The following is a 22,289-nucleotide window of genomic DNA, read 5'->3' as shown; positions in this document are numbered from 1 at the left end:
ACACATTTGCGTAATGTCCGCCCACATTCAATTTCGCGAACAACTTGCCCGCCCACAAACAGTAGGCCTACCATTTTCACGTGGATTACATCATGTCAAGAAGACGCCCTGCGCTGTGACAGCCTGTGAGAGTGAATTTGTTTTATATGCCCTTCCGAAAGATGAAACTATCAGTGGTTAACATTCATTTTTTCAACACCTCAGCAGTCCAATGCCAATCTTGTGTTGTGTTCGCGTCATTTTACTGATGACTGCTTTTCTAATCTTGGGGAGTAACGTTACAACGCGAGATTCACCAAACGCTTGGTTTTAAAAAATGGATCAGTGCCCAGTTTATTTGGACCGGCTTGCTCCTCTGAACTTCTACCTGTAAGTATGATTAATAATTGTATTTTCTAGCGATCGTTCAAAATACGTCTTTGTGTACGTTATGGTGTGTAACAACCCAGCACATGTCTTGGTAACCGGCTAACTTGCGTTTCTGTAGTTCTGTTGTTTAGCTGTGAGTGCAATGTAGTCTAAAAAGTCTTGTGATTGATGCAGCTTGACTGTCTGTCTGCCTTATTAGTTTAAGTAATGATAATGATAAACGATGGCTTAACGCAGTGTTATGGATTGTACAGTGTTGAAGTTCACAACATAGAGGTGTGCCCGGTTCGCTTACAAAAGCAAATTGCAAACACTTTCCACAGTTAACATATGACACCCACTGAGAAACGTCCTGCTCCGGTCGTGCTTGCAAAACAGTTTCTTGTCGATGTGACACTTCAACCGTTTCATCGTCAGACTCCGGCTCGAATTGATAGGGTAAAATCGAGGCTATCTTTTCTATGCATTAACAGGTCTCCGCAGCTGTCATTCAGTTATGCCAATGGGCGTTTCGTTTTGCGCTGTAGCGGTAGACCAATCCAAAAGGACTGCACCATCTGACCAATCACAGCAGTGAGGGCTCACTGAAAGGAGGGGTTTAGAGAGACTGATTCTTCGAACTGCTTCAAACGAGTCGTTTACGAATCATTTAGAAACGGGGTAAAAATAAATCTAATTTTGGAGAAAACTAAAGTGTTTTTTGAACTTGCATACATGTAAACCTGTTTTAAGAGACTATTACAACAATATTAACTACCTTTAAAATGGCATAATAGGGGCACTTTAAAGACCAGCCTTTTTAAGACTCATGAGAGATGTGTGGATTGTTAAACATTCTTACCGAATAGTTTTCACAATAAAGCAGATGATAACAGCCAAGCCTGTACATCCACACAGAGATCCGATTACAATCGCTGTGATTTCCCCTGAGACAGAGATGTGATATTACATTTCTCAAGAGAACTGTAATAATTGAGCAGAAATTAAGCATAAAGATATCTTCTTAGTGAATTGATTGAAAAAATAATGCTCCATGCAACAGTTTAATAACTAATATTGAATGTTCAGACAATAAAGTGGTTTATATAATAATTAGTAGAATATCAAGTAAAGTGTTTCTCACCTGTAGTATAAATTTTAACTGAGACTGTAGAGGGGATCAAGGTAAGACAAAGAGAAATTAGAGACAGCATAAGCACTATGCTAATTCTTTTAGAAACGTTCATAACTTCTCAGAGACACAAAACAATTAACCTAAAATGACAGTTCTAAAATCATTTACTTATCCATATGTTATTATAAAATTGTATGCTGTTATATTTTGGTGGAACATAAAAAAGGCCAATTTTTGAAAAATCTTTACGCAGCTCTTTCTTCATGCAAAGGTCATTAAGGTCAACTATTCTTTTAAATCTGAGCTTCCAAATCACCATTGGAAGAAAGAAAGAGGGTGTGTGCTGATCATTTAGCATTTAAAAGCATTTAAGTTATTTGTATTGGAAACATTGAAAACAATACTAAATTACTTCCTCAAGTACTGTTACATCATATAACTGCTTATTTAATATTAAATAATATAACTGTTTATATACAGTGCACAACATAAATGAGTACACCCTCTCTGAATAAATATAAAATATGTATTTTCTTTATGAACACTAATATAATTCATGGAAAGATATCAAAATTTGAATGTATTCAACATATACTTAATAAAAACAAAAAATATATTCCACTACTATCTGTAAAATAAATAAATTAGCCAATTTTGTGATTGCAGAAATGAGTACACCTTAGATTTAATTCAGCAAATGTATAATATTCTAGTACTTATTATGTCCTCCAGGACTTTAAGTATACTGCTGTGACCCTTCCTGGCACTGAGTGTACAAGTTCATGCCAAAATGCCACATCTGTCCTGTTTACCTCCTGGAGGACAACCTTAAAGCTACACTAGATTTTTATTTTAGTTTCTTTCAGGAGGGGGTACTCATTTATGCTGTGCATGGTAACTGAGTCTTATCCCTGCTGAAAAAACCAGCATATGCTGGTTTTTTCAGCAGGGATAACTGCTCTCCCCACTTAGGCACACACTTGTGTTCCCAGTACATTTTGAAAAACTAATCAGCCATCTGTAAACAAAGAGCACAGCTACACAATCCCCCACCCCAACCCTGTTCTCTATCCCCTTCCCTCTTCCATTATTTCTGTCTCCTACCAGGAATGAAAGAGGACAGGACAGTTCTGTAGTAAAGTGGCTGGGTGGTGCGGTAGTTATCCTGGAGAGCAATGGGCTCTGCCCCTTCTGCTTTACTGGAGTACAACACTGTCTGTAATTTCATCAGCTAATATGAGCAGAGCAGAGCAGAGCAGAGCAGAGCAGAGCAGAGAAGAGAAGAGAAGAGAAGAGAAGAGAAGAGAAGAGAAGAGAAGAGAAGAGAAGAGAAGAGAAGAGAAGAGAAGAGAAGAGAAGAGAAGAGTGATTATGTTTCAGAGAAGAGAAGAAAGATTTTGTGTCAGCTATGTAAATTACATAAAACTCAGAAAACTCTATATTTTGCAAGCTAAATAGTTCTTTATATGTAAAAGTATATCCAGTTAGCTTGCATGCTTCCTCCCTGTACATCTATGCCAAGACTGAATCATTGATAATTTCCTCATTCCCCATAAACTACTGAATATGAAAAGTTTGCATTGTGTTTGTGCTTTTAACCAGTACCTGCGAGTGAGAGATTTTAACCCTTTCATTGAAGATAGTCCAGAGGACACTCTGGTGGCAGGGAGGAGTGGTGAGTGAGCCGTTGTAGCGGAAATACTGACTAAGGTTGTCAGGCAGCAGTGACTCTATATCAAATGCAGGTATAGCCACTGTCTGGCCTGGAATAAATTAAACAAACATAAAATTTGATTTACAAAGTAAACCAAAAGGCTGAAGCAAGATAATCACACACATGTACACATACACGGACATGCACACAAACACATGCCTGCATATCTGATGTGGCCCAGATAGTTAAGAATACCACCATATCCCTCATTAACCTCCTTGCCTGCCTGAGAAAGAATGAGAATACATTCTAAACAAGATACAGTTCGAATGAAAAAGTATAATAAATAATATTATGTGAATATTAATAGGTTAGAGTAAAAGAAGAGAACTCACCTCAATTAGGATTGCCAACACAGCCAGGCCATTCTCCTGGGTCTTAGCTTCTGACATATTAGCATAAATCTCTGTATTGTAATGTACAATATGGAGCTGACAAAAAAGACAGAGAGTGCCTTTGAGTTTTGACATTTTTCTTTTATAGGTTCACTCAGTTCTGTGTCAATAGCTGATGATATGGGAATGCCCCAGGATGTGTTTTTGATGTCTAAAACCTTAATAGGAACCAGAGTATGTGAGTGGAGCAGAACACAGCGGATTTTCGTGATTTTCACTCGCTCCAAGAGAAAAATTCATGCAATTCATGCCAACGGTCCGTAATATAACTGCATTTTAAGCAAGAATTCACATGTTAAACATATTTAGCTAACTTGATAGTGTCACGGTGAGAAACGAGGTCAGGGTCCAAATGCAGGGGAAGGTAATTTAATAAAACAAACAAACACAACAATAGGCCAACACGGTACAGCACGACTTAAACACAAAATCAGAACAAAACAAGAAACACCGTCAAGAGCCAGGGATAAACACAAAGACAGAATATACAAAACATAATGCAACCAGGATGAGTAGTGGGAAATGAGAGTTCTTATAGTCCGTATAATAGTGAACAGGTGTGGGTTTGATGAGTGCTAATGACAACAAAACAGGTGATACAATCAGGGAAGTGCAGTGCAGGGAAGGGAAACAACGACCTCAGGTGGCTGAGGGAAAAACCACAGCCCAGATCATGACAGTACCCCCTCTCTACGGAACGGCTCCCAGACGTTCCATAAGTATGGAGGGCGGTGGAAAGGGGGAACGGTGAAACAGGGGGAGGGATGGCGGGCCAGGCCCGTGCAGCGGAGGAACGTGAGCGGACACAGCCGCCAGAGGAACGTGGGCGGACACAGCCGCCAGAGGAACGTGAGTTGGCCTCGCCGCCAGAGGAACGTGAGCTGGCCTCGCCGCCAGAGGAACGTGAGCTGGCCTCGCCGCCAGAGGAACGTCAGCGGGCACCGCTGCCAGAGGAACGTGAACTGGCCTCGCCGCCAGAGGAACGTCAGCGGGCACCGCCGCATCAAGAACAGAGAGAGCGGTCACCGCCGCGTCAGGAACAGAGAGAGCGGTCACTGCCGCGTCAGGAACAGAGAGAGCGGTCACCGCCACTTCGGGAACAGAGAGAGCGGACGCCGCCGCATCAGGAATAGAGATGGCGGTCGCCGTCGCGTCAGGAACAGAGAGAGCGGTCCCCGCTGCGTCAGGAACAGAGTGAGCGGTCGCTGCCGCCTCGGGAACAGAGAGAGTGGACGCCGCCGCATCGGGCACAGAGTGAGCGGTCACTTCCGCGTCAGGAACGGAGATAGCAGTCGCCGCCGCTTCGGGAACAGAGAGAGCGGACGCCGCCGCATCAGGAACAGCGATAGCGTTCGCCGCCGTTTCGGGAGTCCCGCAAGCACGCTTCCGCGTGGCCGCCATCCCACGGAAGAGCGCCTCTGCCCTCGCCGCAAAATAGGGGCACTCCCGCGCAGCCTCGGCACTATAGGCGTCCATCGCCGCCAGACACGCGTAGATGGTCTCAAAGCGAGCGGCCGACGCCGCCTCGAAGGACATCTCCCCCGCTGGACCCACTGTTGCTGGCTGCATTCTGTCACGGTGAGAAACGAGGTCAGGGTCCAAATGCAGGGGAAGGTAATTTAATAAAACAAACAAACACAACAATAGGCCAACACGGCACAGCACGACTTAAACACAAAATCAGAACAAAACAAGAAACACGGTACAGAGCCAGGGATAAACACAAAGACAGAATATACAAAACATAATGCAGTCAGGATGAGTAGTGGGAAATGAGAGTTCTTATAGTCCGTATAATAGTGAACAGGTGTGGGTTTGATGAGTGCTAATGACAACAAAACAGGTGATACAATCAGGGAAGTGCAGTGCAGGGAAGGGAAACAACGACCTCAGGTGGCTGAGGGAAAAACCACAGCCCAGATCATGACAGATAGAGATGGATCACTCAAATCAGAAAGAATGTGAAGGGTATGATGACTCTCTCAATAATGCATTAAAACAAATGTAATGTTACATGCAGCGTTCAGTAGGTAAAATAACTGACAAAAACATATTGTCATTTTCATCACAAACTTTGCACTGCAAAAAGCAGCAATTATAATCTTTTAATGCTGACAACCATGTTATTAGCTTGGCATGTGGTAGGAAAAATGTTCCGAACTCTACTGTTCTTTTATTTTATTATTTTTTATTTTAATATATATGTTAATATATCTTATGAACAGAACTGTGATATTTCAAACATACTGAAATTTATTTGATGCAGAGTGAAGGCGGAGCTGTGTTTCTGATATCAGTGAGCGAGGAGTGGAGCGGGAGTGCGAAATGGTGAACTGGAGCAGAGTGATTATTAAATGCACGGAGCGTGGAGGGGAAATTGTTGCCGCTCCACTCCCCTCACATACTCTGATAGGAACACAACAATTTATTAACTGATCGCACTGTTGTGTATCACATAAAACCAAAGAGAGAAAGAAAGGCAGTCTGCTCACTCTTATAGCCCCAAGTTCGACACCAAAAACAGTTAAAACCGGTGTTTCAACAACCAGTTTTAAATGGCTATCCTAAGTCCTTGCAGTGAAACACAATGTTGTATACACTTTTAAGTCTCAAAACAGTCTCAAACACCTCTCTCTGTCCATCTTGCAGCACGGAGACTTCTGCCAAATATAGGTTCTTCAAAACATGAAATACGGTATTTGGCATTTAACAAGCTATTTTTTTGGGCTGAGAAATTTCAGTTTAACTAACTCTTCAGAAGTGCAGTTTCAGGATGCTGACCAAGAAGTATGTCATGGTGCAAATTTGGCTAAGAGACCATTGTTCTGATGGATGTTTACTTAAATATTCAGTTCGTACAGAGACACATAAAGTTTCTCAGGTTTGCTTTTGGCGGCAAAGCTTTTCAAAGCCATTTGTGTGCTGACCTCCTCAACTGGCTGACTCTAGCACATTTTGAGGATTTGCTGTGTTTGTATCGAGACTCTGTGCCGAGTTTATCAGGTTAGTATTTGACTCACACTCTGTGCAGGGACAGCTGTCTCCTGCTCGTGTTCTATCATTTTTTTCTGAATAATTTTAGAATAGGGCGGAATGTCAATTTGAGTTTGGTTTTACTAATTTTTGGGTCTGCAAGCTGCTTCACTGCTAATTACACTGGACCAGTTGGCATTTGTCTTTCACCTAAGGTGATGGAGGCCATTTTTAATGCAAAGGCTCACTCCACTGGGATGTTGTACTTTTCAAACAATGTAAGCTGCGCACGTACATGGCTGTGCATTTACACCGCTATAGAGTTAGAACCATTGAATGCTGTTTACAGGTTTCATAGAAAGAGAAAATGTGCGCCAAATGAGTTGCTGTTAAAATAGATTACTTGAAAGGTTGCGGATGAAATAGCTCAGCATGAAAACCAAAACAATGATTGTACATACAATACTGATGTATTGATGACACTTAAAATGTTACGTGTGAACAACTTTACAGACTTACAAATTGTGGCATTTTCAGATTTTAATTATAATAACACGTTTAATAGCTTTTATTTTTGTTCACATTTTAATTTTTAACCTACAGGACGATAAAGGCTTATCCATTTATTTTGTAGAGAACAGAGATGAACAGAGACTTCATCACTTTTCATGTTCACCACCACACCCCTGTCAGCAACACATCCGGGCCGTCAGGTTCCATCACCACGCCCAATCGTTCCCAATCTCCTGCCTTCTGATCACCTGCACCTGCCGCCTCTCATCAACTCACCTCCATATATATCCCGGACCTTTCGCCAGCATTCTGTCAGATCTACTCGATAGATACCGGATTCTTTCCCTCTCTAAACCTGCCGATTACCTGTCTGCCTGTCATCCTGCCTTTGTGGTCGTCGAAGTTAAGTTGGACTCTGTTTTGGTTTTTCCTTTTATTTTTTTGTCATGATGTTATACTTTTTCTGAACTAGCTATTTTTGTTATCCTGATTCCCTTTTTTGAATAAATCCTTTTAAGTTTACCATTCTCTCTCTCTCTCTCTCTCTCTCTCTCTCTCTATGGAACGTGACAACCCCGCAGTGACAGCTATTTTAATAGATTCTCATATTTACGAACCAATATCTTTTCTTAAATCCCAATGATCTTTTAGTCTATGCTGTTTTTAGTTGATGAATGAACAGTACATAGTGTGCCACCCATCATAAATCGCATAGGCTATGCTTTGTGCATTGTTACTTTTGATATAAAAATTGGAGTTTTCCGTCAGATTTTTCTGTCACTGATAAAAAAAAGTTTTGTAAATGATAGACAATTTCAGTTAACGTGACCTCTGATCTAATCTCGATAACATTTTCAGCTATTAACAACTTAAATTCTGCTCTGCTGCTCACACAAATCTGCCATATTCCGCAAGAGAGGCCTGAGAGGACTTGTATATTGGCAGCAGCTATCTGAACTAAAGCCAGGCTACGATTTGGCCGTCTGAGACAAATGTAAAAAATTCTAAAAGATTTCTATAATCCTAGGCTAAAATCTATAGTCTTTGATCGCTGGTTTTACATGTTCACCGACAGCCGTTTAATGACTGTTGCAATCAAATTTGACCTCAGACAAAATCAAACTGTCTCCGTATTTCAGGACAAGCCAAGATCAGAATTAATGCTAGAGATTTCTTCTAACTGCATAAACTCCCGTCTACTGCGCACGGAAATCATATGTTATGTTGCCTTTGCTATAATAAACACCGGTTGCGCCTCTGTTTCCATTTGGGTGTGTAGTGCTGCTTACACTATTCTTCTTAAATGTTTTCTTGCGCACCCGTTTTTAACACGTCGTACAGTCTGACAATAATGACAACTGAGATCCCACAGTGTGATGCTATTTACACCATTTACACTAAGTGAAAATAGCATATTTTCTTAGCGATATATGGTATTTTTTCCCCTCTTAATGCCTGTATTTAAGACCGCGGGAACCAGATGAGTCCTCTGCAATCTGACTTTGTGGCAACATGGAACTTTTGCATCTACGCTAATATTAGTCTGTTTCATTCTTATTCCGAGGTCACCGTAGGCACCAGATCCAGTCTGTATCCAGACCAGATGGTCACTGCAGTCCCCCGGATCCAGTCCGTACCAACAGCAGTTTATAAATGCAGCTATAAATGTTTTGTTCCTGATTTATAAGCATAACTATAATGTTTTTAATCATTGTATTTTCATAATGTATTCATGATCAATTAATCATTTCTAAATTAGATTTTATATTATTAACAGACCCGTTATTAAGGAGATATCAGAGGTTCATAAGATCATTTAGAAAGTGTATCTAAATGATTAATAAACTTTAAATGCACATTTATACATATTATTTAGACATATAATAATAGTTACACAGTGTGGTTGTCACACCCCTGGACTTTTTGTTGGTTTCTCCCATTCTCCCCCGCAGTTCAGTGTGTTTTGGTTTCTCCCTCATCGTCTGCACCTGTGTTTGTAATTAGTCTGGTTATTTAAGGTGTGTGTTTTCCCCGGTACGGTTGTCGGTCTTTATTGTTATCCTGATGTTTCCACTCCATGTTCCTGTGTCTACCTGTTCCCATTGGATTTATTAAATGTTCGTTTTTTCTACGTCGTTGTTCGTGTGTTCCTGCCTACAGCGTGACAGAAAGACCGACCGAAACAGTTTATTTGTTGCGATTCTCCCCGTTTTGTTTTGCGGATTTTTTACCAGTCTTTTTGTTTCCGTTGTGTCTCATCCATGGATTCCTTCTTCCGTCCAGAATTCATCCTCCTCCGGCTGAAGCAGGGGGAATTACCGCTCGAGGGCTACACATCAATGTTCCAGCTAGTAGCTAACAACACCAGCTACCCGGACGACGTGCTCTGTGCGTTCTATGACACGAGCCTAAACGCATCATGCAGAGCGCCGTCGTCCGAGGACGGCCCTCGAGCCGATTTTGCCGCGTTTATGGAGTGGACACTGGCGAGAAACAGACCCGAGTTCCCCGCCTGCTCCAAGGAGAATCTCGTCAGTGCCACTCCGGACCCAGAGCCCAGCCAGCCACCCCGACCCGCGGATTATGAGCCCGTCACAGACGGAAAGCCCGAGCCCGGAGCGACAACAGTATGGAGTGCCGAAGAGGTCAAAACTGCTGATCAGGTGCGTGAGCCAACCATTACATCCGTGCCGGTGGAGTGCTTCGTGGAGCAAGAGAGGGCTGTAGAGAGCCCCGTCCACTGCACCGCCACTGGGGGTGAGCAAGAGCACTCTGGGGACTTAATTGACTGTGTCATGGAAATACCTATCTGCCTGGATTTCCCACCCACCCTCCCTCGTCTGCCTAGTCCTGAATCTCCGCTGGTTCCGCCCAGACTACCTGAATCCCCGTTGTCGACTGTCTGTCCCCTTGCTCACCCTCAGCCCACCATCTGTGCGGTGGGTTCGCCGCGGGTCTGCCAGTCTCCATCGGTGTCATGGCTGGAGGATCCCTCACCATCGCCTCCAGCCTCAGAGTCCTGGACTCCACCTCGGCCCTCCGACCCTGCGGCTCCACCCCGGCTCTCTGCTCCCTCGTCTCCGCCGTCGCCCGTCGATCCACCAGCTCCACCGGGCTCCATCGCCCCTCCGGCTCCGCCCTGGTCAGTCGTCGCCCCACCTTCGCCTCAGGACTATACTCCTCCGGCTGTGCCTCGTCGCTCCGTCCCACCGGCTCATTGGACCTCCTCCCTCCCGCGGGCACAGCCTCGGCCCTCTGTCGCTCCGGCTCCGCCGCGGATCTCCGGATCTCCATCTCCGTCTTGGTCGCCAGAGCCTTGGGTTCCGCCTTGGCCCTCCGGATCCGCGGTGTCACCCAAGATCTTCGGCTTTCCGTCTCCGCCTCGGGCTCTCCCACCACCTGCTCCGCCTCCGTCGGTCGGCCCCATGGAGTCGTCAGCCTCTCCTCCACCATGGCTCCTCCCTCCATTGGCTCCACCGTGGCATTCCATCTTGGCTGCGTTCTGGGTCTCACCTGGCTCCTCCTGCTCCAGCCCCCTCCTGTCACCTCCTTGGCTCCTCCCTCCGTCATCACCTCCATGGACATTTCTGTCACCATTCTGGACTTCATTCCTGGCCCCCCTTCCGGAAGAACGTCCTCCACCCAAACCCCCTCCTAAGGACTTTGTAGTTCGGTCGGCGCGTGGACGCGCCTTTTCCGGGAGGGGGGTGTAATGTCACACCCCTGGACTTTTTGTTGGTTTCTCCCATTCTCCCCCGCAGTTCAGTGTGTTTTGGTTTCTCCCTCATCGTCTGCACCTGTGTTTGTAATTAGTCTGGTTATTTAAGATGTGTGTTTTCCCCGGTACGGTTGTCGGTCTTTATTGTTATCCTGATGTTTCCACTCCATGTTCCTGTGTCTACCTGTTCCCATTGGATTTATTAAATGTTCGTTTTTTCTACGTTGTTGTTTGTGTGTTCCTGCCTACAGCGTGACAGTGGTAATGTTTTTTTTTTCTTACTGTAATTCATGATTAATTTAGGTAGGTATAAAACATTTAGTAGTTGTCAGTTATCTATTTTTGTGAGCTCATCTAAAGTGAAGACTATTTATGCCTCGTGTGTGTGTGTGCATGCAGGGCAGCTCGTATAATCTCGAGCATTGACTAAAGTGTCTGCAAACTGCTCTGATAGCCGTTGACGTGTGCGGTATAGAGGGTCAAAACACATGCGGAGCCGCGGCTGATGTAAACACAAGCATTGACTAGAGTGACGATCATCGTGACCGCGTCGGAGCCGTGCCATAGACGTGTGCGTTGTGTGATAACAGATTTATTCATCACATAGTGTAGATAGGAGGATCTTCATCAAACCCATAAATAAACTAGCCATTTGTGTCAGCCTGGGGAGAAAGCTATTGTAATAATGTAAATTATGTGAAAAATTATGCGTTTATCAAACCACCGAGCATGAGAGCATGTTCTAGTGCACTCTTTGTAAAAGAGCATAATAGGACCCTTTTAAATCTCCTTTGTAAAAGCTTTACGAGGTATAAGTAGTCTTCACTTTAGATTAGCTCACAAAAACTGTTAACTGACAACTAATAAATGTTTTATAACTACCTGAATTAATCATGAATTTGTCAGGAATATGTCTGTGTTTTGTCCTGTTCTGTCGTGTTTTTCCCCCCATGTTTCTAGTTCATTTGGTTTAGTCCTTGTTCTCCCCCTTTTTGGTTTAGTCTTGCCCATATTTGTATTTCCCCCTCGTCATCTTGTTATCTTGTTTGTGACCACGCCCATGTTTCTGTGTATAAAGTCTGTGTCTGCTCACTCCCCAGTGTCCGTCGATGTATTGTTACATGTGATCATTGCTTGCTCCCGGTTTTTGTTTGTTTGTATTAGTTCTACCAGAAAGACTCGGGAGAATTTATACTATACCGATTACGTTTATGTAGAAGCTCAGCAAGCAATCCGGTTCTTTGGCGTAGGCCCCGTTCATAACTCGCATTCCGAGGGTACGGAAACAGCGAGTCCCGCCTGAAGACGAAGGTGGGGGCGCCGCTAACCCCCCCGCGGAGTCAGGAAAGGGGCCAACTGGTGATGGTGAGGATTGAGGAAGACAATCTGAGGTCTTCGTGAAGAGGATAGCCTGATTGATGGATGTGGTAAATAGAGGGATGACCCAGCTTGGTAGAATAGAGGAGTTGGAGGAGAGATTCCATCTTGGTGGAGGTGGGGAGGATGGAGGTGCTGGAGCAACAGCATCTGCGAACTCAGACATGGTAAGCGCTACCCTTTAAAGCTACAGTAATGATATGATTGGAAGATGAGGTGGTAATTAGTGACGCGAACGATTGAGTCTTCCTGCCAGAACTTGCGCTAGCTTCATTTCTACCAGAAAGACTCGGGAGAATTTATACTATACCGATTACGTTTATGTAGAAGCTCAGCAAGCAATCCGGTTCTTTGGCGTAGGCCCCGTTCGTAACTCGCATTCCGAGGGTACGGAAACAGCGAGTCCCGCCTGAAGACGAAGGCGGGGGCGCCGCTAACCCCCAAAGATAGGTGGACTTAAGGATCCACCAGAACGGGGCCCACCCCCAAAGGACGGTTTTAAAATTACCTTACGGTCGTGAATCCTGGGGTTCCTGGCTTAGATGGAGAAAGAAAGAGAAACAAATTAGATTTAGATGAGTGCCATTCATGGTTAACTTAAATGAACCACTAGCTGTTTTTTTTTTTTGTTTTGTTTTTTTGAAAATGAACATATGCTCCTGGTATCCTTGATTGCGACGTGAAACAGGGGCATCCTTTGATAGAACGCATGGGCCACGGGCATCTTTTGATAGAACACATGGGCCACAGGCCATCTTTTGATAGAACGCTTGGGCCACAGGCCATCTTTTGATAGAACACATGGGCCACAGGCCATCTTTTGATAGAACGCTTGGCCACAGGCCATCTTTTGATAGAACGCTTGGGCCACAGGCCATCTTTTGATAGAACACATGGGCCACAGGCCATCTTTTGATAGAACACATGGGCCACAGGCCATCTTTTGATAGAACACATGGGCCACAGGCCATCTTTTGATAGAACACATGGGCCACAGGCCATCTTTTGATAGAACGCTTGGGCCACAGGCCATCTTTTGATAGAACGCTTGGGCCACAGGCCATCTTTTGATAGAACACATGGGCCACAGGCCATCTTTTGATAGAACGCATGATTGAATACACAGCCCTCTTTTGGTAGAACGCATGATTGAATACACAGGCCATCTTTTGGTAGAACGCATGAATAAATACACAGGCCGTCTTTGGATAGAACGCATGATTGAATACGCAGGCCGTCTTTTGGTAGAACGCATGAATAAATACACAGGCCGTCTTTGTATAGAACGCATGATTGAATACGCAGGCCGTCTTTTGGTAGAACGCATGAATAAATACACAGGCCATCTTTGGATAGAACGCATGATTGAATACACAGGCCATCTTTTGGTAGAACGCATGAATAAATACACAGGCCATCTTTGGATAGAACGCATGATTGAATACACAGGCCATCTTCTGATAGAACGCATGGGCCACGGGCCGTCTTGATAGCTTTGGTATTTATAATTACGATAGCGCATGAAGGCAGCATAAGCTGCAGCCACTTGAACCTATAGCGTGTACAGCTGTTTGACAGACGTATAACCCGCAGGCCATCTTGCTTTAGTAGCTAGCCATGCAATTCGTGAAAGTGCCAACCGCTTTGGCAAAACACCACCACCAGTAGAAAAAAAATAGGATTTACCTAGATCGAGGCTGGAGAGCTTGCTGGGCTTCGAGGATGGAGGTACGGGAGCGATGGCATCGGTGAGCACCGCGGGTTCGTGTCGGCGCTCGGCCGCTCGGCTCTCTCCGGCTCGGGTTGGCGCGTGTAGCGCGAGCGCGCTGGCGATCAGAGCCTCATGCCGCCGCTTGAGCAGCTCGAGCTCACAGATTCGCCAGACTGGGCTCTAGCCGCTGCTTCTGTCTACCGCCGCCAGCGAGACGACGGTACATTGTTACGACTCCTGCACCGCAAACACATCCGCAGAGGAGGAGAACCGCACAGTTCACGTTAAACTATGCCGACAGTCGTTTTTAATGAAGTAACCATGGTTTCCGTGATAAATCCTGTCAGTTTGAGAGAGTTAACAGCTCCGCTCCTTGCAACTGCGGCTGGAATCCAGTTTCACGGCTGTGTGCTGGAGCAACAGCATCTGCGAACTCAGACATGGTAAGCGCTACCCTTTAAAGCTACAGTAATGATATGATTGGAAGATGAGGTGGTAATTAGTGACGCGAACGATTGAGTCTTCCTGCCAGAACTTGCGCTAGCTTCATTTTCAGTGTTTTGTTTAATAAAACTGCATTTTTCATCTACTCCGGTTCTCCTCCTCCATCTCTCCACTCCTCAACCCCGCCTGACTGTGACAGATCGACGGACCAAAACAGAAAATGAACTGGGCTGAGGACCTCCTTTGGAACTTGAATCAAGGTGAGCGTTCGCTGGAGGAATATGTGGAGGAGTTTTTGTGCGTTTACCATCTGGTGGGATGGAGTGACAAGATGGTTAACGCATGTTTCCAGATGGGACTCAAAGATGATAGTTTGTTTAATTTGATTACTCCTAGTGATTGCTACCGTCCCGTAGCAGATTTCGTAAATTTTGTTCTTGATTTATGTGATTCCCCATTCCAAGTCATGGTGGAGAATGGTAATCCTCCTCCCATCTGGAAACATGCAGTCACCCCATCTCACCAACAGCCAGAGCCCTCTGCATATCACTCCAGCGACCTCACTCCCTCCTTGCCTCCCACGTGTCCCCAAGTCCTCCTAAGCCCCACGTTGGTCCTCAGCCCAGTATCTCAGGCCTCAGCGTCAGCTCACAAAATGGCCGCCACGCCAGCTCACAAGATGGCTGCCATGCCAAAGTCTGCAAGCAAGATGGCTGCCATGCCAGAGTCTGCAAGCAAGATGGCTGCCATGCCAGAGTCTGCAAGCAAGATGGCTGCCACGCCAGAGTCTGCAAGCAAGATGGCTGCCACGCCAGAGTCTGCAAGCAAGATGGCTGCCACGACAGAGTCTGTTCGCAAGATGGCTGCCACGACAGAGTCTGTACGCAAGATGGCCTCCGTTCCTGAGTTCCCGGCCAAGATGGCCTCCGTTCCTGAGTTCTCAGCCAAGATGGCCGCCAAGCCTGAATCCCTGGCCAAGATGACCGCCGTTCCTGAGTCCCCGGCCAAGATGGCCGCCGTTCCTGATTTCCTGGCCAAGATGGCCGCCAAGCCTGAATCCCTGGCCAAGATGGCCGCCGTTCCTGAGTTCCCGGCCAAGATGGTTGCCAATCCTGAATCCCTGGCTAAGATGGCCTCCGTTCCTGAGTTCCCGGCCAAGATGGCCGCCGTTCCTGAGTTCTCGGCCAAGATGGCCACCAAGCCTGAATCCCTGGCCAAGATGGCCGCCGTTCCTGAATTCCCGGCCAAGATGGCCGCCAAGCCTGAATCCCCGGCCAAGATGGCCGCCGATCCTGAGTCCCTGCCCAAGATGGCCGCCAAACCTGAGTTCCCGGCCAAGATGCCCGCCAAGCCTGAATCCCCGGCCAAGATGGCCGTTGATCCTGAGTCCCCGGCCAAGATGGCCACCAAGCCTGAGTCTGCACCCAAGATGGCTACCGCCAAGTCAAAGTGTCCGCTGGTTCCGCCCAGCCTTCCAGAGTCTCCGCTGGTTCCGCCCAGCCTTCCAGAGTCTCCGCTAGTTCCGCCCAGCCTTCCAGAGTCTCCGCTGGTTCCGCCCAGTCTCCCAGAGTCTCCGCTGGTTCCGCCCAGCCCTCCAGTGACTGCGCCGCCAGAGCACCCTCCAGTGACCGCTCGCCCGGAGCCTGCTCTTCCAGAATCTCCGCTGGAGATGCCCAGCCCTCCAGAGTCTCCGCTGGGGTTGTCCAGTCCTCCAGAGTCCGCTCCTCAAGAGCGCCGTCCAGAGCCCACGCCTCAAGAGCGCCGTCCAGAGCCCGCTCCCCAAGAGCCAGCATGCCCGGAGCTCTCTCCTGCGCGCCCTTCCGTGCTCTCCTGGGTGGACTATACCCTAGATTCCCCCAAGAAAATTTTGGGGGGGGGGGGGGCTACTCCCCTGATCGGCCATGGCCACCTGGACTGTTTACTCGGCCATGGCCACCTGGACAGTTTACCCGGCCATGGCCACCTGGACTGTTTACTCGGCCATGGCCACCTGGACTGTTTACCCGGCCATGGCCACCTGGACTGTTTACTCGGCCATGGCTTTCTGAGCCTCCAGATCTGCCATGGCCTCCTGAACTATTGTCCCGGCCATGGCTTCCTGAGCCGCCAGATCCGCCATGGCCACCTGGACTGTTAACCCGGCCATGGTTTCCTGAGCCCCCAGATCCGCCATGGCCTCCTGGACTGTTAACCCGGCCATGGTTTCCTGAGCCCCCAGATCCGCCATGGCCTCCTGGACTGTTTACTTGGCCATGGCCCCCTGAGCTTCCTGACCCGCCATGGCCATCTGAGATCCCTGATCCGCCCTGGAGACCACCTTTGTATCCCGCGTCCCCCGTGTCCCTACCTAGCGGTCTCCAGGGCGCCCACCCTCCCTCCCCTTTGGATGTTATTAGGCGCGAGACGCACCTTCGGAGGAGTTGGGGGGGTAATGTCAGGAATATGTCTGTGTTTTGTCCTGTTCTGTCATGTTTTCCAAGTGTTCCCCCCCCCCCATGTTTTTAGTTCATTTGGTTTAGTCCTTGTTCTCCCCCTTTTGGTTTAGTCTTGCCCATATTTGTATTTCCCCCTCGTTATCTTGTGACCACGCCCATGTTTCTGTGTATAAAGTCTGTGTCTTCTCACTCCCCAGTGTCCGTCGATGTATTGTTACATGTGATCATTGCTTGCTCCCGGTTTTTGTTTGTTTGTATTAGTTTCAGTGTTTTGTTTAATAAAACTGCATTTTTCATCTACTCCGGTTCTCCTCCTCCATCTCTCCACTCCTCAACCCCGCCTGACTGTGACAGAATTACAGTAGGAATATGTGGTGTTAAAGCATTTATTGACACGCTATTACTATATTTCTAAATAATATGTATAAATGTACATTTAAATAGTTCATTAATCATTTACTTACCCATTCTAATTGATCTTATGAATCACTGATGACAACTAAATAACTGATTTGTAAATAATGTAATTTAAAAATGATAAATTCATAATAAAGTATGAAAATCCAATTATTAAACACATTATAGATATGTTTAAAAATAAAGAACAAAGCATTTATAGCTGCATCTATAAACTGCTTACTACTGTCTATTAATGTAGAGATAATGATTTATAAATGACGAATTGCCTATTTACTATTGCTTAACTAATGGTTCATAGTGCTACCCTTTATTTTTAACTTTTAATTGTTTTCTTAATTTTTATTGAAAATAAATGCCTTTCCGATGTGATATGAGATTTGAAAAGGAAGAAAAAAGTTCGGCAAAAGGCGGATTCAAATTCGGGTAGATCGTGTTGAAGAGACTTTGGCACACACTTTACTATCTAGCCAACTGGAGCTGTTGATAGACTATAATCTCTTGTAGTGATGACTATCCCAATTAAACGTTGGTGGGTGAAGTTAGTGTAAATAGCCTCTGCCAACAAGGCAGGTTATTTGCACTTAGTGTAAATAGACACTTTGTTTTATATTATATTATGGTATTATTATATTATAAACCTAGTAAATAATTGACTTCAAAACGGGAATTCATGAGCAATATCTGATTCATTTTTTATATTATAATATATAATATAGTTTAATATTATATTATATTATTATAAAGAATTTAAGCGTTCTACATTAAAATGATCTTTTAAAAATATTTTAAATCAAATTTCTTGGTAACGCAGCATTGTACAAACAGTTTCTCATGTAACCTAAAATGTGCATCCTTTAGTTACATTAAGGGTCAAATCAAATATAGAAAGCACATTTAAATTAAAAGTTACACACTTTTTTGTGTGTGCACTGTACAGGCCGAAATGTCTGCCCAATAGAGAAAAGTTTTGCACAGCAAGAAAAGAGGGAATATTGTTCTCAAATGGAAGCTATATGGGTCCTGGTGCAACACTTGCAACATGGACCCAGTTCACTGCCCTGTTGGTTCAGTGCTTTAGTTCAGGAGTGTTTTTATGCAGGCACAACCTTACTCTTTTAGTGTATGTGTCAGCAATTGCTGCTGAGCACATTCCAGTTGAAGGTGTTTCTTTGGTAGGGCATTCACTTGTTTATGCGTGGGACGAGACTGTTAAGGCATTTCTGTCTCATTTGTGTTCCTTCCTGGGACCTGTCTAGTCTTGGAAGAAGAACTCACTAGGCCTCCATTTGAAACATTAGAATCAGCCCCTGAGAGGCTCCTTACTTCATCTCGTTAACAGAGTGCTTCTCAAGGTAAGTTTATACGATAATGGTTGTATTAAAAACAGAAAATTTGTGTTTTCGAAAAGTTTTAGCATACACTACACCTACAACATTGTCAAAATGATCCCTGTTTACACAGAGTTTACATCAAGACAATAATGGTATCATTTTAAAAAAAACATGCACTTTAAACCCCATTTGTATAGCTTAATATAATGACATGTATAGCTTAATATAATGTAAATGATGTCTCTTACTGAAATATGTAGTAGAAAACTGAAACTGATAATGAAAAATTTACATTATTTAAAAAAAATTCACATTGTTATATATTCAGTATGTCACAAAAGTGAGTACACCCCTCACATTTCAGCAACCATTTTAGTATATCAAATCTCAAAGTAGTCAATGTGCAGCTTGTATAGCAGTATAGATTTATTGTCCCCTGAAAAGCCTGTTCCGAATGGAACCCATCTTGGAAAACCTCTGTATGACCCTGGCCACTGTAGTGTAACTGGGTTTCAGGGTTTTCCTGAACCTCTAATAGCCTTGGCCATCTTTGTAGAGTGTAACAATTCTAATTCTCAAATCCTAAGAGAGTTCTTTGCCATGAGATGCCATGTTGAACATCCAGTGGTCAGTATGAGAGAATTGTACTTAAAGCACCAAATACTACTCTAATACAAGATACACAACTTTGTATGGTCCAGTCAAGCAGACAAAAACATAAACATGATGAATAGGGCATGTGGCTTTGCATGGTTAAACAACATGCTGCTGTTATGATGTTTTCTGTATGTTGAGTTATTTTCAGAGGACAGTAAATCTATACTGCTATACAAGCTGCACATTGACTACTCTAAAATATGTCCAAATTTCATTTCTATAGTATTGTCCCTTGAGAAGATTTACTAAAATGGTTGCTGAAATGTGAGGGGTGTACTTACTTTGTGAGATACTGTACATATTTTGGACTATGGGGGATGGGGCGCCATTATTTTGATTATGTATGACGGTTGCACTCTGTAAGTGTCACGATGTAGGCAGGAACACACGAACAACGACGTAGTAAAAGACGAATATTTAATAAATCCAACGGAATACAAGCAGACACAGGAACAGCAGGGTAAGACATCCATATAACATCAAAGACCGACAAGAGTACAGGGGAAAACACACACCTTAAATACACAGACTGATTACACATCCAGGTGGAGACAATGAAGGAGGAACCAAACACACACTGAACTGCGGGGGAGAATGGGAGAAACCAACATGAAAGTCCGGGGATGTGACATTACCTCCCCCTCCCGGAAGGCGTGTCCTCACGCCGACAAACAGGAAACAACAAACAGTCTTTGGAGGGGGTTTCGGCGGAGGACGGACTCCCGGGAGGAGGGCACAAGATGGAGTCCAGGGTGGTGACGGAGGGAGGAGCCAAGGATGTGACAGGAATGGGCTGGAGCAGGAGGAGCCAGGTGGGACCCAGAACGCAGCCAAGATGTATTCCCACGGTGGAGCCGATGGAGGGAGGAGCCATGGTGGAGGAAGGGCTGACGACTCCAAGGGGCCGACCGACAGAGGAGGTGGTGGGAGAGCCCGAGGCGGAGACGGAAAGCCGAAGATCTTGGGTGACACCGCGGACCCGGAGGGCCAAGGCGGAACCCAAGGCTCTGGCGACCAAGGCGGAGATGGAGATCCGGAGGTCCGCGGCGGAGCCGGAGCGACAGAGGGCCGAGGCTGTGCCCGCGGGAGGGAGGAGGTCCAACGAGCTGGTGGGACGGAGCGACGAGGCACAGCCGGAGGAGTATAGTCCAGAGGCGAAGGTGGGGCGACGACTGACCAGGGCGGAGCCGGAGGGACGATGGAGCCCGGTGGAGCTGGTGGACCGACGGGCAACGGCGGAGACGAGGGAGCAGAGAGCCGGGGTGGAGCCGCAGGGTCGGAGGGCCGAGGCGGAGTCCAGGACTCTGAGGCTGGAGGCGTTGGTGAGGGATCCTCCAGCCATGACACCGATGGAGATTGGCAGACCTGCGGCGAACCCACCGCACAGATGGTGGGCTGAGGGTGAGCAAGGGGACAGACAGCAGACAACCGGGATTCATGAAGGCTGGGCGGAACCAGCGGAGATTCAGGACTAGGCAGATGAGGGAGGGTGGGTGGGAAATCCAGGCAGATAGGTATTTCCATGACACAGTCCATAACATCCCCATAATCTTGTTTCAGCTCACCCTCAGTGATAGTGCAGTGGGCGGGGCTTTCTACCGCACTTTCTTGCTCCACGAAGCACTCCACCGTCGCAGATGTAATAGTCGGCTCACGCACCTGATCAGCAGTTTTGGCCCCGTCGGCACTCCATACTGCTGTCGCTCCGGGCTCGGGCTTCCCGTCTCTGATGGGCTCACAATCCGCGGGTCGGGGTGGCTGGCTGGGCTCTGGGTCTGGAGTGGCACTGGCGAGATTCTCCTGGGAACGGGTGGGAAACGAGGGTTTGTTTCTCGCCAGTGTCCACTCCATAAACGCGGCGAAGTCCGCTCGAGGGCCGTTCTCGGACGACGACGTTCTGCATGACGCATTGAGACTTGCGTCATAGAATGCACAGAGCGCGTCGTCCGAGTAGCTGGTGGTTTGAGCTACGAGCTGGAACATTAACGTGTATCCCTCGAGCGGTAATTCCCCCTGCTTCAGCCGTAGCAGGATGAACTCTGGACGTAAAAAGGAATCCATGGGGAAACACAACGGAAACAAAAAGGACTGGAAAAAACAAACGGGAAACAAAACGGAGGTGAACACGCAAAATAACTGTTTCGGTCGGTCTTTCTATCACGATGTAGGCAGGAACACACGAACAACGACGTAGTAAAAGACGAATATTTAATAAATCCAACGGAATACAAGCAGACACAGGAACAGCAGGGTAAGACATCCATATAACATCAAAGACCAACAAGAGTACAGGGGAAAACACACACCTTAAATACACAGACTGATTACACATCCAGGTGGAGACAATGAAGGAGGAACCAAACACACACTGAACTGCGGGGGAGAATGGGAGAAACCAACATGAAAGTCCGGGGATGTGACAGTAAGCTACTGATGCTGAGCTACGCTATTTGTACCGCAACACAACTCGGAATACACGACTTGGAAAATAAAATACAGATACGATGCCTATGATGGGCTTTTGGTGGTAATTCTCAGTCAAAGGCCAACAAGAGAAGCGATGTAAGTCTTTACTGCTTTCCTAGCGATAAGAAGCATAGAAAAGAATGGAAAGATTCCTGTGGACAAATAAAACTTCCTAAAGATCTGTGTTCTCTCCTTTTCTCCACTTTAGCCCTGATGCCGTTGAGGCTGAAAAGAGCTTACAAATGATGTAACATGCCGACACTTGTCATGATGCCGCAACCACTGAAGGAGTTTCTCAGTGTTGATTTCACTCGATATCCAGGTGCGTTTAGACACTTTGCGGGGAAACTGATGTGTTGAGTGTTTAAACAAAAGCAAATACACTCGGAATCTGGAACTTTGCATAATCCTTTATTCAGTGCCAACATGTACTACTCCTTCACCACCTTTTTTCATACTCAACTCATGTATGAGAGAGCTCCCTCTAGAGGCTTACTCAGAACACCACATATCCCTCTCTCTTAAGAACAAACATACTATAGGGACATGGTCTAAGTGCAAATTAACAGTTAAGATACAAATTACTCTGTATGTGTTTTTCTTTTTCAACTTTCTTTACAAACTTGCAACCCCCACATATAATTTGCAACCA

The 22,289-nt window shown here is 45.9% G+C and overlaps 1 protein-coding gene across 3 annotated transcripts in view; it reads right to left on the bottom strand.

Annotated features, from left to right (window-relative positions):
• Positions 1 to 1,206: 1,206 nt before the first annotated feature.
• ca14 (carbonic anhydrase XIV) overlaps positions 1,207 to 22,289 on the bottom strand; it is a 37,154-nt gene continuing 16,071 nt past the window's right edge. For 2 of the 3 annotated variants that reach the window (XM_073847665.1, XM_073847666.1), the window contains 6 exons: positions 3,533 to 3,628; positions 3,357 to 3,423; positions 3,089 to 3,246; positions 2,588 to 2,714; positions 1,493 to 1,516; positions 1,207 to 1,295 (listed from right to left, as the gene is read on the bottom strand). In XM_073847665.1, the coding sequence (XP_073703766.1) occupies positions 1,207 to 1,295; positions 1,493 to 1,516; positions 2,588 to 2,714; positions 3,089 to 3,246; positions 3,357 to 3,423; positions 3,533 to 3,628 (561 nt within the window). The remainder of the gene's footprint in view (positions 1,296 to 1,492; positions 1,517 to 2,587; positions 2,715 to 3,088; positions 3,247 to 3,356; positions 3,424 to 3,532; positions 3,629 to 22,289) is intronic. The other variant, XM_073847668.1, reaches the window with a different exon arrangement.

This window comes from Garra rufa, chromosome 9 (assembly GCF_049309525.1).
Source record: "Garra rufa chromosome 9, GarRuf1.0, whole genome shotgun sequence".
NCBI lineage: Eukaryota > Metazoa > Chordata > Actinopteri > Cypriniformes > Cyprinidae > Garra > Garra rufa.
Note: the sequence above shows the minus strand (reverse complement) of the source record. Positions and strands in the feature narration are given on the sequence as shown.